This window comes from Lepidochelys kempii, chromosome 11 (assembly GCF_965140285.1).
Source record: "Lepidochelys kempii isolate rLepKem1 chromosome 11, rLepKem1.hap1, whole genome shotgun sequence".
Classification (NCBI taxonomy): Eukaryota; Metazoa; Chordata; order Testudines; family Cheloniidae; genus Lepidochelys; species Lepidochelys kempii.
This window is the reverse complement of record NC_136390.1, coordinates 46,475,103-46,490,640: the sequence shown is the minus strand read 5'-3', so window position 1 is coordinate 46,490,640 and position 15,538 is coordinate 46,475,103. Positions and strand designations below refer to the sequence as shown.

The 15,538-nt window shown below is 40.1% G+C and overlaps 1 protein-coding gene across 4 annotated transcripts in view; it reads right to left on the bottom strand.

Moving 5' to 3' along the window:
* Positions 1-7,740, bottom strand: part of UBE2E3 (ubiquitin conjugating enzyme E2 E3) — an 83,318-nt gene extending 75,578 nt beyond the window's left edge. The window contains exons 1-3 of one of the 4 annotated variants that reach the window (XM_073306058.2): positions 7,650-7,740; positions 5,689-5,891; positions 2,859-2,909 (exon numbers count right to left, since the gene is read on the bottom strand). In XM_073306058.2, coding sequence (XP_073162159.1) covers positions 2,859-2,909; positions 5,689-5,882 — 245 coding nt within the window. In that variant the 5' untranslated portion in view covers positions 5,883-5,891; positions 7,650-7,740. Of the gene's footprint in view, positions 1-2,858; positions 2,910-5,688; positions 5,892-6,043; positions 6,458-6,498; positions 6,873-7,002; positions 7,321-7,649 lie in introns of those variants that run through there. The other 3 variants (XM_073306057.2, XM_073306056.2, XM_073306055.2) reach the window with 3 other exon arrangements.
* Between the last annotated feature and the right edge of the window lie 7,798 nt (positions 7,741-15,538).

The following is a 15,538-nucleotide window of genomic DNA, read 5'->3' as shown; positions in this document are numbered from 1 at the left end:
TTTTGTACTTAAGTAACTTTTTTTACCCACTGCTACAAATGGAACAAAAGCATATTCCGGTTTGTGTAAAATCAGACAGACCTATGCAGCTCAATGGCTGATGTGCTAATACCTAAAGCCATCACCCTGTCTGTAGCCCTGTACTCCTGACAGAGCTGTAACAAATGGATACATTTAGGCCAGGTAAATGCAGACCAGATTTACTTACTGAGACCCTCAAGTGTCTGCTGAACATTGAATATTCATCAGCTAAAACAATTACACTTAGCATGAGCTACATGTTTTAAATGGCATGGAAAGCAGTTTGTACAGTACCATGCTTATAGTTATTGAGCAGCAACTAAACATTATTCTATGATGTATTATCCCCAACAGTTTTTACGAAAATTGTTAATACATTACACAAAACACATTACACAATGGATAAATACCATTCAACCCTTGTATTGCATCCTGTTAAACAGTAATACTTTGTCTTTCATGTAGTACTATCACCTTATTAGCACTAAGGAATTTTACACATCTAATTTATTTTTACCATTTATGCATTTCTGCTTGTACAATGAGTCATTTTTGTTACCATTCAATTTTGCATTATGTGCTGCCGTGATCCTGCAACATTATGGTTGCAAATAAGACAGGCACATTTATGGTCAAATTGAAAAAAACACTCTTCATTACCATTAAGAAACTTCTTCTGGACATTTTTAATGAATAGCAAACCTTTCTAATTTTTTAAACACACTTTTAACCTATATTATGAGCCCAAATCTAACTGACATTGTTTTTTTACCATCTCTGAGAAATTACATTTCCCTCAAATACATAAGAGGCGAAATAGAATTTTGTCACTTATTGCACGCAGAGCAATTGAGGTATAGCATGCATCTGCTGTGTCAGTTTCTGCTGCCAAATCTGTGCTATAAGAAGGTATATGATATTTTCCGCTTCACTATTCTACATGCAACAAAATGCTGCATTCATTTCCTATTAAAAGCTTTCTGTAAAATAAATAAATAAATAAAACCCTCTGTTTTGAGTTCCAATCTATGGTGCTCCTGGAGTCCATGGAATTCTCTGCCCATATTGTTCATCTCAAAAATCTGACTCGTCTAAAGAGGGATGCACCAAGGTCTTTTTCACATATATTGCTGATCTTACACAAGGTGGAAGGTACGTGCCAAAAAGTTGCACTGAGGAAAATGCTGCAATTTCTCTTTAAATATAATACGTATGAGGCACACAGGAATAGAATTATAGATTTCTTCAATGGCCAAAAATATTTTTTCCACGCACTCTCACAGAAATCAAATAATTTTAGACTTTTTTGTTTGTTTTTTTCCTAGATCTTAACAATGGTCCCTGTGCTGTGGTTGGTCATGTCTACCCTGAAGACTTTATCTATGTAGATATACTTAAGCTGATACCAGAGGAGCAAATTTTCCCAGAGGTTAAATATGCTTGTATCAGATGTTACAGCAGAGGGTAAATATCTCCTTCTGAAAGTCATTTGTAATGTAATGTGCCCAAAATGGGTAACGAGCAAGACACGCTTTGAAAGTAAAAAGTGAAGCACCTCTGGCTTATTTCCTTGGAATACCCTTTCTCCCATACCATGCCACCTTTTGGTCTCTGATAGCTCTAAAATGAAGGGGATGTAAAACTAGAGAGCCATACTGCTTTGATCAGGGAAGACAGTGACCATACACACATATACATAAAACTATTACAGGGCATCCATGGCATGAACCTCTCCAGATAAGATACCCTTCTCGTAAAAGTCAAATAAAACAACAAAGTTGTGATAAATCCCAGGCATCCAGATACAAATATGAAAAAATACATCTTTACTGAGTTGTAAAAACTCCTTTTACCAAAGTCTTCCAACTACTCAATATACCAAAAAAGCCAAATAAAACTCCAGAATATTTGCAGTATTCTCACATATGAACAATGCCGGCATTGTACAATATCCGTTAAACTAAGTACCCTTTATGCACAGACAGCCTGCTGAAATATGTATAATAGAAAGGTATCTTATTTAAACCTAAAAAGATTTATTACAGATTTCAACATTGGAAGCTTACAGTCAACATGAAATCTTTTCTTAAAATAAATATGCACCGCAGTTGATAATTTTTCAGCAAGTTTTAAAGATAAAAAGTTGGTTTAGTCAATTATGTTACTGTTTAAGTTTCTTATGGACTCTTCACCACACTAGTCTTAATTTTCTTTAAGACTGCATAAATCACTAATCTCTTATACACTCTAATTTCACTTTCTAAAACTACCAATAGTCTCTCACTCCACTAGGGAATTTCCTTAAAATACCATGTATCAAGACAATACAATCTCTGGCCAATAGACAGAAACTTTAAATGTAATACTTCAGCTTTACTCTAAACCACTTCACTGTAATAAGATGAAAAATGTAAAAAATAAATCTCACACAGTTATTTATCTAAATTTTAGAGCATCGTCACTTTCCTATATCTCAGCACTCAAAAGGTAAGTTAAAATTGTGTACAAGCAGAAACTTCAAAGCTTTAGTACATTTGGAAGTTTATATAACACTGACTTTAAAATACGCAATGAACCTCTGCAGAAAAATCTACTGAACCAACTCTACCATTCATATCCATCTCAATGAGACAACTACTACATGTACTTGAAAATCCAAACTTTGTGATACGTTATCAAATGTTCCCTGACAATTGTTCAATTTACCTTACACAACGTTTATATTATAGTTGTCCACTTACAAACATTAAATAACTGCTTGTCTGTTCTGCTGAGCAAACATCTCTACCTGTTTTAATTTCCGATCACTGTCCACAATTTAAAAAGTTGTTACATACCTGCAGTTAGGAGGAGGATCAAGGGTTATTTCAGCTAGCTCCTTCTGAATTCTGTGGGTGAAATGAGAACAGACACAAAGCATTTGAGATAGTCTATAGAATAAATCAGGAATTACACTGCCCTCTACCACCATGCAGTTAAATGCAAGATTGGCTGTGCCTTCAGTAATGCTAACATGGCTGCTTCCTCTTTGTTCTCAGAGGCATAACCCAAATCCCATAACAGAGAAACTTTGCAGCTTTTTTCTTACTTGATACAGTAAATAGGTAGAACATTTACACCTGAGATAGGTAGAAATATCCCACAAGTACTCATAAAAGTAACTATTATCCATATCTAAATGCTTTTTACCAGAGAGATTTTCTTTTCAAGCTTATATGCAAATGAGGGAAGGGGGGGGACTATACAGGCATATTTGACAATGACTTTAAACCAGTGCAACAGAGCTGTAACTGAGGCTGAATTAATAAGCTATATTGTGACTAAGTGGATGTTTTTGACAATATTTTACCTGCTGCTTCATACTGTATTTAAATAGTAAATCTATAAATTTCCCAAGCTGCTTTTATTACTGGAATAATTCTTGGAGAACCAACTTTGCTTCTGTACACACACTCCTCTCCCAAGATAAGACAGTATTTTTGCTGTTTTTATATAATATTAGTAAAATAAATTATCTTAATCAGAAATAATCCATGATCGTTTCACTGTCTCCTTTGACAGCAGTTACCAAGTGCTAATAATATCCAGAATATTTTCTAAACTTTTTGTCAATTAAACAAGTTATCCAGAAAAATATGCTTAGTGTAAAAGGTGTGTATTAAACTACTTCTAAGGACTAAAGAAATTTTGTTTCTTGCTGCTAATTATCTGTAAGCCAAGAGATACTAACTTTTTAGAAAAGTAGGCCCATAAAAATAAGACTGAACAACTGTCAATATGCTATTGATTCCAATTTAAATGAGATAAACAAAACCTGATCCTGAAAGACCTTTCAGGAATAGTCCTATTAAGTTCAATTAGATGACTCAGTACTACTCAAGATATGTGGAATCAGACCCCATCATGATTGAGGAAAAGAAAGTCACACTGAAAAATTCAGTGGACAGATTTTCTGTACAATACATCTCAAGCTTTTCAAAAGGGCTGACAAAAGCATTATCTTAAACATATTATACTACAAGTTATACAAATAATCAAATACTTTAGCTTCTTTACTGAGGGTATGTCCACCTGACAAATGGTATAGCTGTAGTGTGTCAAGCAACATTGCTGTACTGTACACACTTACTACAGCAACAAAAGGGGGTTTTCTGTCACTTATAGTAAATCCACCCCCTCAAGAGGAGATAGCTGGGTCGATGGAGTTCTCCCACTTACCTAGCTGCATCTACAACGAGGGTTAGGTCAACCTAATTATGTCATATGGTATGAAATGTTTCACAGCCTGGCCCCTGAACAATGTAGCTAGGTTGACCTAAGTTTCAAGTGTAGACCAGGCCTGATTTAAAGTATCTACCTTAGATATTCCTATTTTAGACCTCTATTTCTTTACAAGTACAAAAATCAGTGAAAAATACAGATGGTATTTTACTTATGGCTAACACTTTAACATTTCAAGGAGTATTTACTGAACTGGAATATAAAACTCCTGAGGTCTTTATGAAAGTTTGAGCTACAGTGTCCATGCTGAATAAGCAAAGCACAAAGTTGTTCAGTAGAGAACTGACTCTAAAATTAAAAAATCATTTTTTCACTGTTACTCTTCAGATCTATTTGCTATTGGCCATAATGTAATATGTATTCTGAAGGAAAAGTGAATTTAAGGGAAAGGTTTAGTAAATTGTGTCTTATCTCAAAAGACCACAGCAGATCAAGGGATTTAAAATCTGCCTGTTTCACATGGCTGAAGTTAAAGAAAATACTTACTGAAAGCCAGTCTGACAGAAATTTTATATGTAAATACAGATATTTATCAAATCGACTACAAGAGGTTTGTGAAGTTTGACACTTAAAAGTAGAGGCTATATATTAATCTCCAGAGTCTGATTCTGCAGGCCCTATTAAGGCAAATGTCCTATTGAAGTTGGTAGTTTTTCCCAAGTAAGAACTAGAGAATAACACATTATATTGCATCCAATGAAGTGAGCTGTAGCTCACGAAAGCTTATGCTCAAATAAATTGGTTAGTCTCTAAGGTGCCACTAGTACTCCTTTTCTTTTTGCGAATATAGACTAACACGGCTGCTACTCTGAAACCTGACATTATATTAGGTTACTGTATATAAAGGATATACTGAATGTTGGCATGAAAAGAAAGTTATAAGTACAATCCCAAACCCATCTATTTTTGCACCAGTTAAGTTTTTGTAAATATTTTTATATTCAATAGCACTGATTGTCAACAGTACACACAGTCTATTGAAATCCACCAGAAGGATGGTACTCTACACAAATAAAGAAGAAAGGCTAAGCCTTTGAACTCAGATGGAAAAAATGTTTACAGTTCTCATACTACTTGCAAGGATAAAATTCATGTTGGTGAATAAAAGCTTTTAGTAGCCAATATTTTAATTTTTAAAGTTATAAAGTTCTTAAGTGTCTCTTCCAAAGAAATGTGACAAGTTTATTTAATGGTTAGCTTACTAACAGTCTCATTATTGAAGCTATTGATTGACAGCCTCCTAACTCAAAAAAGTTTGTAATTCAGTAAATGACTCCCTAACACAGCTTTGCAAGAATCCATCTGTCTTAAAAATGCAGTGCAAATATTACAGTTAAAAAAAATACAGCGATAGAATGTTTTACAATCACTTCTTATAGTTATTACCTTTTAGCACTAGTGGATAGCTTAGCAGTAGTTTTGCTGGATAGTTTGGTATTTTTCTTCTGCTGGGTTGCAGAAGGTTTTCTTTCTTCTTGCTCTTCAGGTTCTGGTGCTGGCGGGTCCCTCTGATCTGCATCTGAACTACCACTGCTGGTACTTGGACTTTCATCATCTGACCTTTGCCTGTCACTGGACATGGTGGTGAACTTTTGGGGGAGGAAAAGAGAGGGGAGGGGGAAAAAGCAGAGTTTACTGTAGGTTGCAGTTTGACAGTTACAAAGTAATATTTACACTTTTTTCTTTTTAAATATAGAGCTCTCCAGGTTTTTTTAAAGCCCATTCACACTTTTCCCCATACCTTAGACAACATATCAATTGTCTGCTTTATGCGAAGCCAGGAGACAGGGACTTTAGCAGGGTCCTTCAGGCAATGAAGCATTAATAACTTATGACACATTGTCAGTAACAGACCTCGCTGAAAATGTTTTTTAAAAAGTCACTAATACCCTGTAAATATTTACACTGGAGCAGAGTATTGTATAGGGTCCAAGCAGCCAGACCACCCCCTCTCTCTGAGACAATATATGGCCAATAACACTCCGGCTGATTTCAGATTGAAATTTACACTCACTCTGTCTCTTTGTATTTAAAGGGCCGTGAGGAGGAGGAGTGATTTTTTTTTTTTTTAAAACACCGTACATTTAAAACAACTCAGAAAGCAGAAGCCTCGGTTATTTACATGGCCAGGAGCAAGAATTGCATTTGGCCACCACAAAGCTCCTGGAGGGGGAAGAAGCATAATTAAAGCTGCACCTTCTGCAAAGCTTTCAACGCCACCGATTCTTGATCAGTTTGTACAAAACAGACCGACATTTTTAGGGGGAAAAATTATATAGATACACGCGGGAGGCACCCAAATGGGGGTGGGGGGGTGTGCTGAAAAAGAAAATGAAGCTCCTAGTAGGAAATTGCAGCAGGGTTGAAATGCAGCTTTGCACACACACACTCGCCCCCTTCCTCCCGCCCCCGTTGGCTTTGTGGGGAGAGAGCGAGCTTCCAGCGAGGAGGGTACGGAGGGGTTGTTATGGTAGGAGGCTCTCCAGGATCAGCATGGTGTGTGTGCACCAAGTGAGGCGTGAACTCAGTCCCGGCTCCTCTCTCTCCCGGCCACCGACAGGCAGCAAGCGCTGAAAACAAGAACAAAGCTCCCTCTACCAACCTTCCCCCCCCCCGCCCCCGCGCCTCCTCCTTCTCCTCCTCCCCCCACCAAGCTCGCCCAGGCTCCTGCTGCAGCCACCTAACCCGCTTCTCCTTTACCTTCGCAGCCGTCCTGTCCCGGTGTTAGGTCGGAGGGGAGGGATGGAGGGGGGGAGGGAAGGGGATACAGTATCGGTGGAGGGGCTGGAGGAAGCCGGGGGGATATAAAGCAGCAGAGGAGGCTCTGTGGCCGGGCAGTGTGGAACATTGAGAGTCGGAGCAGGGGGGAGAGACGGGGGGAGGGTGCAGTGCGGCTCGGTGGCCGGAGGGTGGCGCTGGCGTGCCCCCTTTTTGCAAAGCGGGCTCCCGCGGCGGGGCAGGGGGTAAGAGGGGAGAGAGAGAACGCGATCTTCCACTCGGGGGAAGGAGGCCGGATGGAACGGGGAAGAGCCGAGCGTTCTATCGCCTCCGCCCCCTTGTGTCGCTACGTTCGGATTGAGAATATTGCAATCAGCAAAGTTCCAAACGACATGGGGGCGGGGGAATGGGCGCTCGCTCCCTGGCTGGTAGAGCGCGCCCCCCTCTGGGCTGCGGCGCGCGCACGCTCTCTCGCTCCTCTACCTTTGAAGGGTGCGTGCGTTCTCCGGGCCTGGCCAAGGACAAAGAGTTGGTCCTTGTGCAGCCCCCAAGTTGGCATTGGCAGCCTGGACCTTGCTTGTGTGCCTTACTAGTGGCTGGTCCCGTCCCCCCTTCGCCCATACAGATACCTTTCTCGCAAGCTTGCAACTCCCGAGCAGCCACTACGGGAGGAAGAGCCTGAGATCCTGAAATTACTTCAGTGCCATGCACAAGTGTGCAAAATCTTGCTGGGGCCTCGCCAAAGCAGCGAAACTGACTTGCTCTGTTTTTCCCGGCGTCCCCTCTCTTACTCACTGCTGTTTATAGGGTTGGTCACTGAACCTGCGGTGGAAAGAGGCAGGTCACTCAGGAGTAAATGTATTTATTTGGGCACTGGAATTGGTTGGGTGTGAATAATATAGTGCCTTAACAGACGGCATGTCAAGTCTGAGTGAAAGCTAAATTCTGCCAGGTTTTGTCCCCAGCACCAAATCCCACTGCCTCAACTGGTAACATGTTCAGTCTTTCTTGCTGCAAAATCTGGGCCCTAGTGTGCCCCAGCACAGGAGTGCTGCAAAAATCCAGGTCCTTCTGGACCCAGCCCATTTTTGGGACCCCAGCCCTTAAATTAAAAATGTATAAATAGAGAAGATGTTTCACTGCTCTTACTGCCCCTTAAAATTCCAGACCTAGTAGCCCAGTCCCACAAAAACTCTGATCCAGCAAACAAGGGCCACAAACCCAGAAACTGTGCCATCAAAACAGGCAAGAAGTGCTGCGACCTTTCTACACACCCAAAAAAAAAAAAAAAAAAATCAAATCTATACACCCCAGTACAAGAAAGTTGTAAAAACTCTTATTTGGCACCTGTGTCCTGCTGCATCCAGCCAACTTTTATATCTTTCTTTATATCTAAATTACACAGCTTCTCTTCGTGCACTAGAATAATCCAGGCCTTAAGGTATTGTGGTGCAACAGTGCTGCAAAAAGAGGTGGAGATATGCATTTCACAACTATATAAAACAAGCAGCAACAAAGTTAGCCATATGTATTCAAAATCATATTTCTTCTAAAGTACTGTCAACAGCACGCTGATCTGCCATACTCCATAAATGACCAGCCATACAAGCTGTAAAATCTATTTTTTAGGGGGGAGAGGTGTCAAGCATAATGATCACAATATATGCCAACTGGAGGATCATTTTACAGAGAAGCTGGTTTAGGATGGAGAGTCATTTCCTTCCCCTGTCTAGTCATGCAGAGAGTAATTTCTGGTGGTTACTATTCCACTATATGATGTAAATAACTAAACGCAATCAACAGCTGGAGTATTTGTATGTGGCAAAAGTGGGGACAGTATGAATCTAGCACAAGAAGGATGAAAAACTGAATATTCCAACGTTGTCCAAGAGATGATCATATTGAAAATTAAATCACCTTGTATTGGAAAATTGATCATAGCCCAACAATATTTGTAAAGAGTAGATAGTAGTTGATGTGGATGGGTGAGAATGGGATGGGAAAGGACTGTTTAAAATAATGTATTACTTGAAATGTTTGTGCAAAGACCAAATACAGCGATTAACAAGAAATCTCCTTTGAAAAGTGTTGCCCACAAAACAGTTCACACCTTTAGCCAAATGACTTAAAACTACTGTATTTTCTTAGGATTAATGGGATCCAGGAGCCAGAGTGTGTATTCTGTGATCTAAAAGGAATAAACAATTGGATGTGTCTGAGTTGACAGTCCTCTGGGTAACTGAAGTTAGTACAAATGAAATGTATGCTAAAGGTTTGGTGGAAGTGTGTAGTGATGTGATGTGGAGAAATAGTGGAGGTTTGTTTGTTAAAGTACGCTATGGAGAATTCCCCACTCACCACTACAGGCAATTTGCCCCTGAGGTATGCTGTAGAAAATTCCTAGCATAAACAGTATCTAATATGATGAGCAATCTGGGCATAATTAGTAAAAGAGAGACATGGCAATATCAAAATCTAACAGTCAGCACTACAAGGCTTTTGTTAATATGTGGATGATGCTACAATATGGTGCTTATTAGATTCAGAGAACTTTGAAAGTCAGGATTAAGTATTTTAAATAATATTTTATTATAGGTGAAAATTAACAATACAGCCCAGCTATCCAAAGAAGGATAATTATGAAATGATAATGCAGTGTGAGTGTAATTAAACTGGTCAAAGGTTGCTCACCGTATCAGCCACTACATACTTGTTCCTGTGTGACTTTTAGGACGTAAAATGAAAATAAAAAGAGAGCCCATTTAACAAGGATTAACTGAAAAGACAGACTAGATGTGATTTTCAGCTGTTTGTACCTTCATCTTCAAACAGATTTATTACAGCAACTTGCTGATGTAACAGATGTTTATTTGAATGAATATTCATTCCTTTGACATCAAGACCCAAGGGATGACACTTTCCTCTCAGGAGCTGTGTTTTCCTCTTGTATGTTGGTTATTATTTCTATGTTGTCAGCTGCCTTTTAAAAAGGGATGACATTAAAAAAATATATAAAGTAGGTTATTGAAGTGGTATGATACAGTCAGAGCCAAAGGAGAAAATGCAAATTTTGTTAATAGTAATACAAAAACAACATACTGTGAACTTAGTGACTAATCTTATTCTTCATAATTTGACATCAGCTGGATCACTACTGATGTACCTATTACGTATGTTCTTTTCCATCAACTCATTACAACTATGAGAAAAGAGCTAGCATTGTGAGGTACAATGAGTGTAAAGCTCAACTAAGGACAGTTCAGATTGATCTGAAAAATTCAGGACACTTGCCCGTGAGGGATGCCTGCATTTCCTTTCCACAAACATTGAATATGTGCATTGGGTGCTGTTTCTTTTGATCCTACCATCAAAAGCACTGTGTCTGGGCAAAATAGAGAGGCATCAGGTATGCTCTCATCAACTCCCGTGGATATCCTTTTTAGAAGGTCAGCTTTCTGGACACAGCTCAATGGCTATTGTGACAGAGCACAGATGTGTAGTTGTTATTGGTGCATATGCTGGGCTACATAGATCTAGGTATCCCTTGTAGGATTAGGAACTCATGACTCAGTCCCCCATCCCCTCAATCTGGCAGATGATGCAGTAGTGGGAAGTAACTAATTGCCTGACTCTTTTGTCCCATTCTGACAGCAGAACCAGCAGGGAAAGCAGGTTCCCCTTCTAGCAGCAGAACTGGGAAGAGAAGGACAACTCATTGCTTGACACCCCCCTCCCCCGCACCCCACACACATCCCTAATAGCATAAGGCCCCACCTATGATAACAGAATGCCAGGGTTGTGTCAGTTCACCTTTAGGAACAGCTTAACTGACATGGTCAGTTGTCTGCTCCATTTTCATCAAATGTTCTCATTCCTGGCGGTAAATGACTCTCTGAATAGCAATAAGTATTTCTGCTCTATCTATGCTTCCATACCGCACTCTTGGAATCTGAATACCTGTTGGAATTCTACCGCAGTGCCAGAGCTACAAACGATTACAAAGTTAAAGAAATGAATAAAGTATTTTTAGGACAGCGGTTACTATGAGTTAAAAACGGATTGCACTTATATTATTTGATATTTGTATTATGGTAGCAACTGAGGCACCAGTCAAGAAGCGGTTGAGTACACAATAATTATAGGATAAGGCCCATAAAATATTTGTATTTAGTGTCAGGTCCTCTGCACTGGTGGAAAGGTCAGCATGGCCTACTCACCCAGCCTACAGAGGAGAAGTAGTATCTGCCTCAAAGAATCGTGATCAGCTTACTTAGCTGAGAAGCACAGGAGGCCTGCAAAAGTTTGAGGAAGCTATAAGAAATGGATTTGAGAGTTAAATTAACCAAAATTAGTCAAAAGTTTGGGAGCAGTGAAATGGTGCTGTAGATGGCAACATGGGCCATCATTAATATTAAGCACATTCTTTGTCACACCACCTGTGTGATGTGAGAATGTAGCTGTCTTTAAATAACTGGTTTAGTACCACTTCTCAGCTTTCTGAGAAAGACTTCATTCAAAAGTGGTTATGATCTGAGAGTGAGGTAGCTCTTCCTACGTATCCTGTATTTTCAAAGGGAAATTTCCATTTGCCTTTGTCTTTCAGATCATGATATAATGAAGTTCTCTATTTCACACTTATTTTGGCCACCATACTCTTTCCAGGCAAGGCATGAACAGGTCTTCCTTTGGAGTCTTTCACGGCACTGTTTAACGGGCTGGATAATTGTCTGAGAGACATGAGGCCAATCCAACCTGTTCAGTGTGGTGTCACCCCAGCACTCTCCGCTAAGTAAATGAGAGAAAACAAATAGAGATCAAACACAAGTCTCCCAAATGACAGTGCTAAATACTATGATCTGCAGCTAAACTTGTCTCTGTGTCCCTGTAATGGAGTGTGTACCCCACATAGGCCCAGAATGGGCTAATGTGGGCTTGAGAGGCCAATTAACTACCAGGCTGCAGCTGGAGGGGGAGCCAGGCTTAATTGACATGAAACCCACTTGAGCAAGAACAGGCTGGTTACAATAAAGAGAGGAAGTTTATAGTACAACAGGCTCATAGGGAGAGAGTCTGCAGTCACTTTCTGGGAATAGAGAGGAAGTGAAAAGGAAGCCCTTTGGGTCAGGGAAGGGGCTTGTACCCTGACAGTGACTGAAGGGAGAGGGCAGCTGGGGAGAAGAGAAGCTCCAGAGAAGGAGCCCTGAGGGTCATTGGCTTGGGAGGAGCCAGGTCTCTGAGGAGAGTGAGGAGGAACTCTTCAGAGCCCAGGAGTGGGGCAAAGAGTGTGCAGAGGATTGAGTGTGGAAAGAGAGAAGGGTTTTGTTCCTTTCAGTTGGGACATTATTACCCTGGAATGGGAGTGATTTATGTGACTTGGGCGAGGTGCTGAGCCATGGAAGACCTAGTGAGAGGCAGACAGCCTGCAGGAGGTGCTGGAGCCGAGGATCCTGGTGACAATATGTATGGATGCAAGCCAAGGGGGTGCTTCAAGAGTGAGCGTGCCCCATCTTAGTCCCAAAGGATTCTAATCTGTCTCGTCTATTGTTTTATTCACTTTTATGTTTGCAACTAAAATGTGATGAGTTTTTCAATAAAGTTGAAAGGCTGCTGCTGGGGCCCCCAGTAAATGGGATGTGGCACTGCAATGTGCGCATCTGCTTATAATACTTAATAAATATGTAACTCAACCTGCTGTATCTTTTCAGGCAGGAGAGTTTTGTGACTCTGCTTCCCTATCACCACCCATCATGAGTATGTTATAGTCCTCTTGAGGTTAAAGTTGCAACTATAACAGAAAAATTAATGTAGTGAGTGTCTGTCAAATGCTCAAGTACAACTTTAAAATGCTTCCCGTATATGCATCCTGAGTTAGCTGAATAGATGTTCTCATATCTTTTAAACAGCAGTGGTTCAGAACAGTAGACAAAAACAAACTTAACTGAAGCCATCCTTATTTGCTTGTTTCTTTGCCTAATTCTGCCTCGTCAAATTTGAATTTTGGATGGTTGCCTTTTACTTCCTTGTTTCTTGTAGTATTTCTGCTAATGCCTATAGTGAATATTATGCAGTGTTGTGTTTTTTTTTTTTAAAAAAAAGGATTCGTTGGTTAAATAAAAATAAAGAGCACTATTTTAGATTAGAATAAATAAGAACATGATGCTACCTTCAAAATAGTGTGGAAAATATGCTGATGAAGCTGCTTCCGTACATCTGCCATCAAAAGATTATTTCACTTTGTACTATATCCCTGATTTTGAAAGCTATAAATAACTTCTCTTGTGGTTATTCTTATCCCTAAATTACTTTAGGTTGTTTTAATTATTTTTTTTAATGGATATCATCATTCCTGAGTTCTGCTTATATTTATTTCCATTTGATCTCTGGGTGAGACTGGTCTCTTGGCCTTTGATGATAGCATGAACAGGACTTTGAGTAGTTATTTCCCTGTGACTAGTTCGTATTGATCCTAGTGCAAAAAGAAAATCATTAGCTGAGCAATTTCGTGGACAATGGAGTTGCTTCCGTGTGACTGGGGATTGAACTGGAACAATATGTGGAGGCCAAGATTTTTAAAAATAGTGACTAAAGTTAGGTTCCTAAATTCACTTGTGTGCCTAAGCAGATGGCCTGATTTTCAAAAGTGCCAAGCACCTAGCAGCTCCCACTGAAGTCAGTGTTTTGTACACAGTATCTCCATCTCAGCATCAGCCCAAGGATAAAATAATTTTGGAACCTATGAGAAGTCAATTGAAATGGTCAAATCATGTTCACTTTGATGAAAATTTTAATAGGTTATTCAATGTATGATTTTTCTACTTTTTGCCTAGTCTTTTCTCAAACATACTCTGAAGTGGTGTAATATCTAGATAGGACATAGCTCTAGCAAAAATGCTTGTGTGATCTTATTTTTATAAAGAAAAATTTGCAAATCTTTCATGGAGATACACATGGCCAAATTCATAGTGATCAGCCTAGAGAGATGTGGCAAAGTATAGTTCCCATTGGTGAAAACTGTCAAGTGTCTCAGAATGTGAGAAATTCTGCAAAAACAAACAAAACAACTCAGGAATAGATCTCCACTAGCTGTGTCCTTTACTACAATGTGGTACATGAGACCATGCAAATTCTACAGAGGTAGAGCAATTATTTCATTCCCTCAAAAGCTCTTACATGAAGTAATTGGGCTGTTTGTATGTTTGTTCAGTGCTTACACTAACAGAGCTCAAACTCATGTTGCTTCATGCCTGATCAAAAAAACTGTTTAGCTTCTGACCCTCACAGCTGGTTGAGAAATCCCCTCTGGCTTGCATTATTAAAATCAGGTTAGATGACACCACAGTTCCAGGCTAACCAAAGTCATCCCAAGTTGCCACACACAATACCACCAGGATGCTCAAAACCAAGGATATAGTAGCTCTGCTATGCCATCCAGTCATGCAAAAGAGGCAAGGAAAAAGAATCATTTGAGTACATTCATGTCATCTGAAAATTGATAAATAAAAAACGGTCTAGGAATCCTGCTAATCTGTAGATCTCCCCACAGGAAAGGGTTCCCAGGAGGGATGTTGACAAATGTGGTGTTGGGGTCTCTCGGGCTCATCTTTCTAGGAGATTTCAGCATCCAGACAGACTATGCCCAAATCTGCTGTCCATCATGGATCTCATAAAGGTGATCTCCAGCGCGTACTTTTGTCACATTCTTAAATCAGCTCATTGGTTTATAAGTGGTCTTGGGGAATATAGTAAGTACACCTCTGCCTTGGTCGGACTACTCTAGCTCCTTTGAGCAGACACCAACGCTCATATTTATAAACAAGAAGGTTCAGCCATCAGCGGAGAAGCCGAGGAACTGGGAGACACACGGCTACAGAGTGGTCACTAACGCTGACACTCTTGCATCCTTATCCCCGCCGGCCAGGTCTGCAGGTTGCCTTCAGTCTCTAATGGTCTTCATGAGCTGAAGTAGGAAGAAAGGAAACTGGAGCATGGTTTGCAGAAACACAATCAGTACAGATAAATCTCCTGCAAAAGTTTCCTAAATTCTACATTGCAGCCAAGGTAAAAATTAAGAGAGCCTTTCCCCTCCTCTATCAAAGCAACTGAATCCTGCTCCGTAAACCTTTTCTTTGCTCTGGCAACCTAGACTGAATCCATTGCACTCCAGAAGCTAGCTCAGTACAATGTAAGGAACTGACCATACACTTTTCAGAGAAGATCAACTGCATATGGCAAGTCTTCTCCAGATGGCAGTAATCATACACCAACCCCGCGACAGAATACACCTCTCTTCCCGTCACACAGATTTCAGGATGTTCCTGGGGTAAGGCAGTGCTGAAAGAAATCAGTTGCCACCTGTGATTTGGAGTCATGGCCATTTTGACTGGTAAAAGATGTTCAGAAGCACCTGTCAACACCAGCTGTGAAGAGGGAAACCTACCATCCACCCTAAACTATGCTATCGTTCAGCTAGTTGTCCCAAAACCATTTTGAGATCCAGCAGACCATGCAAATTCCATCC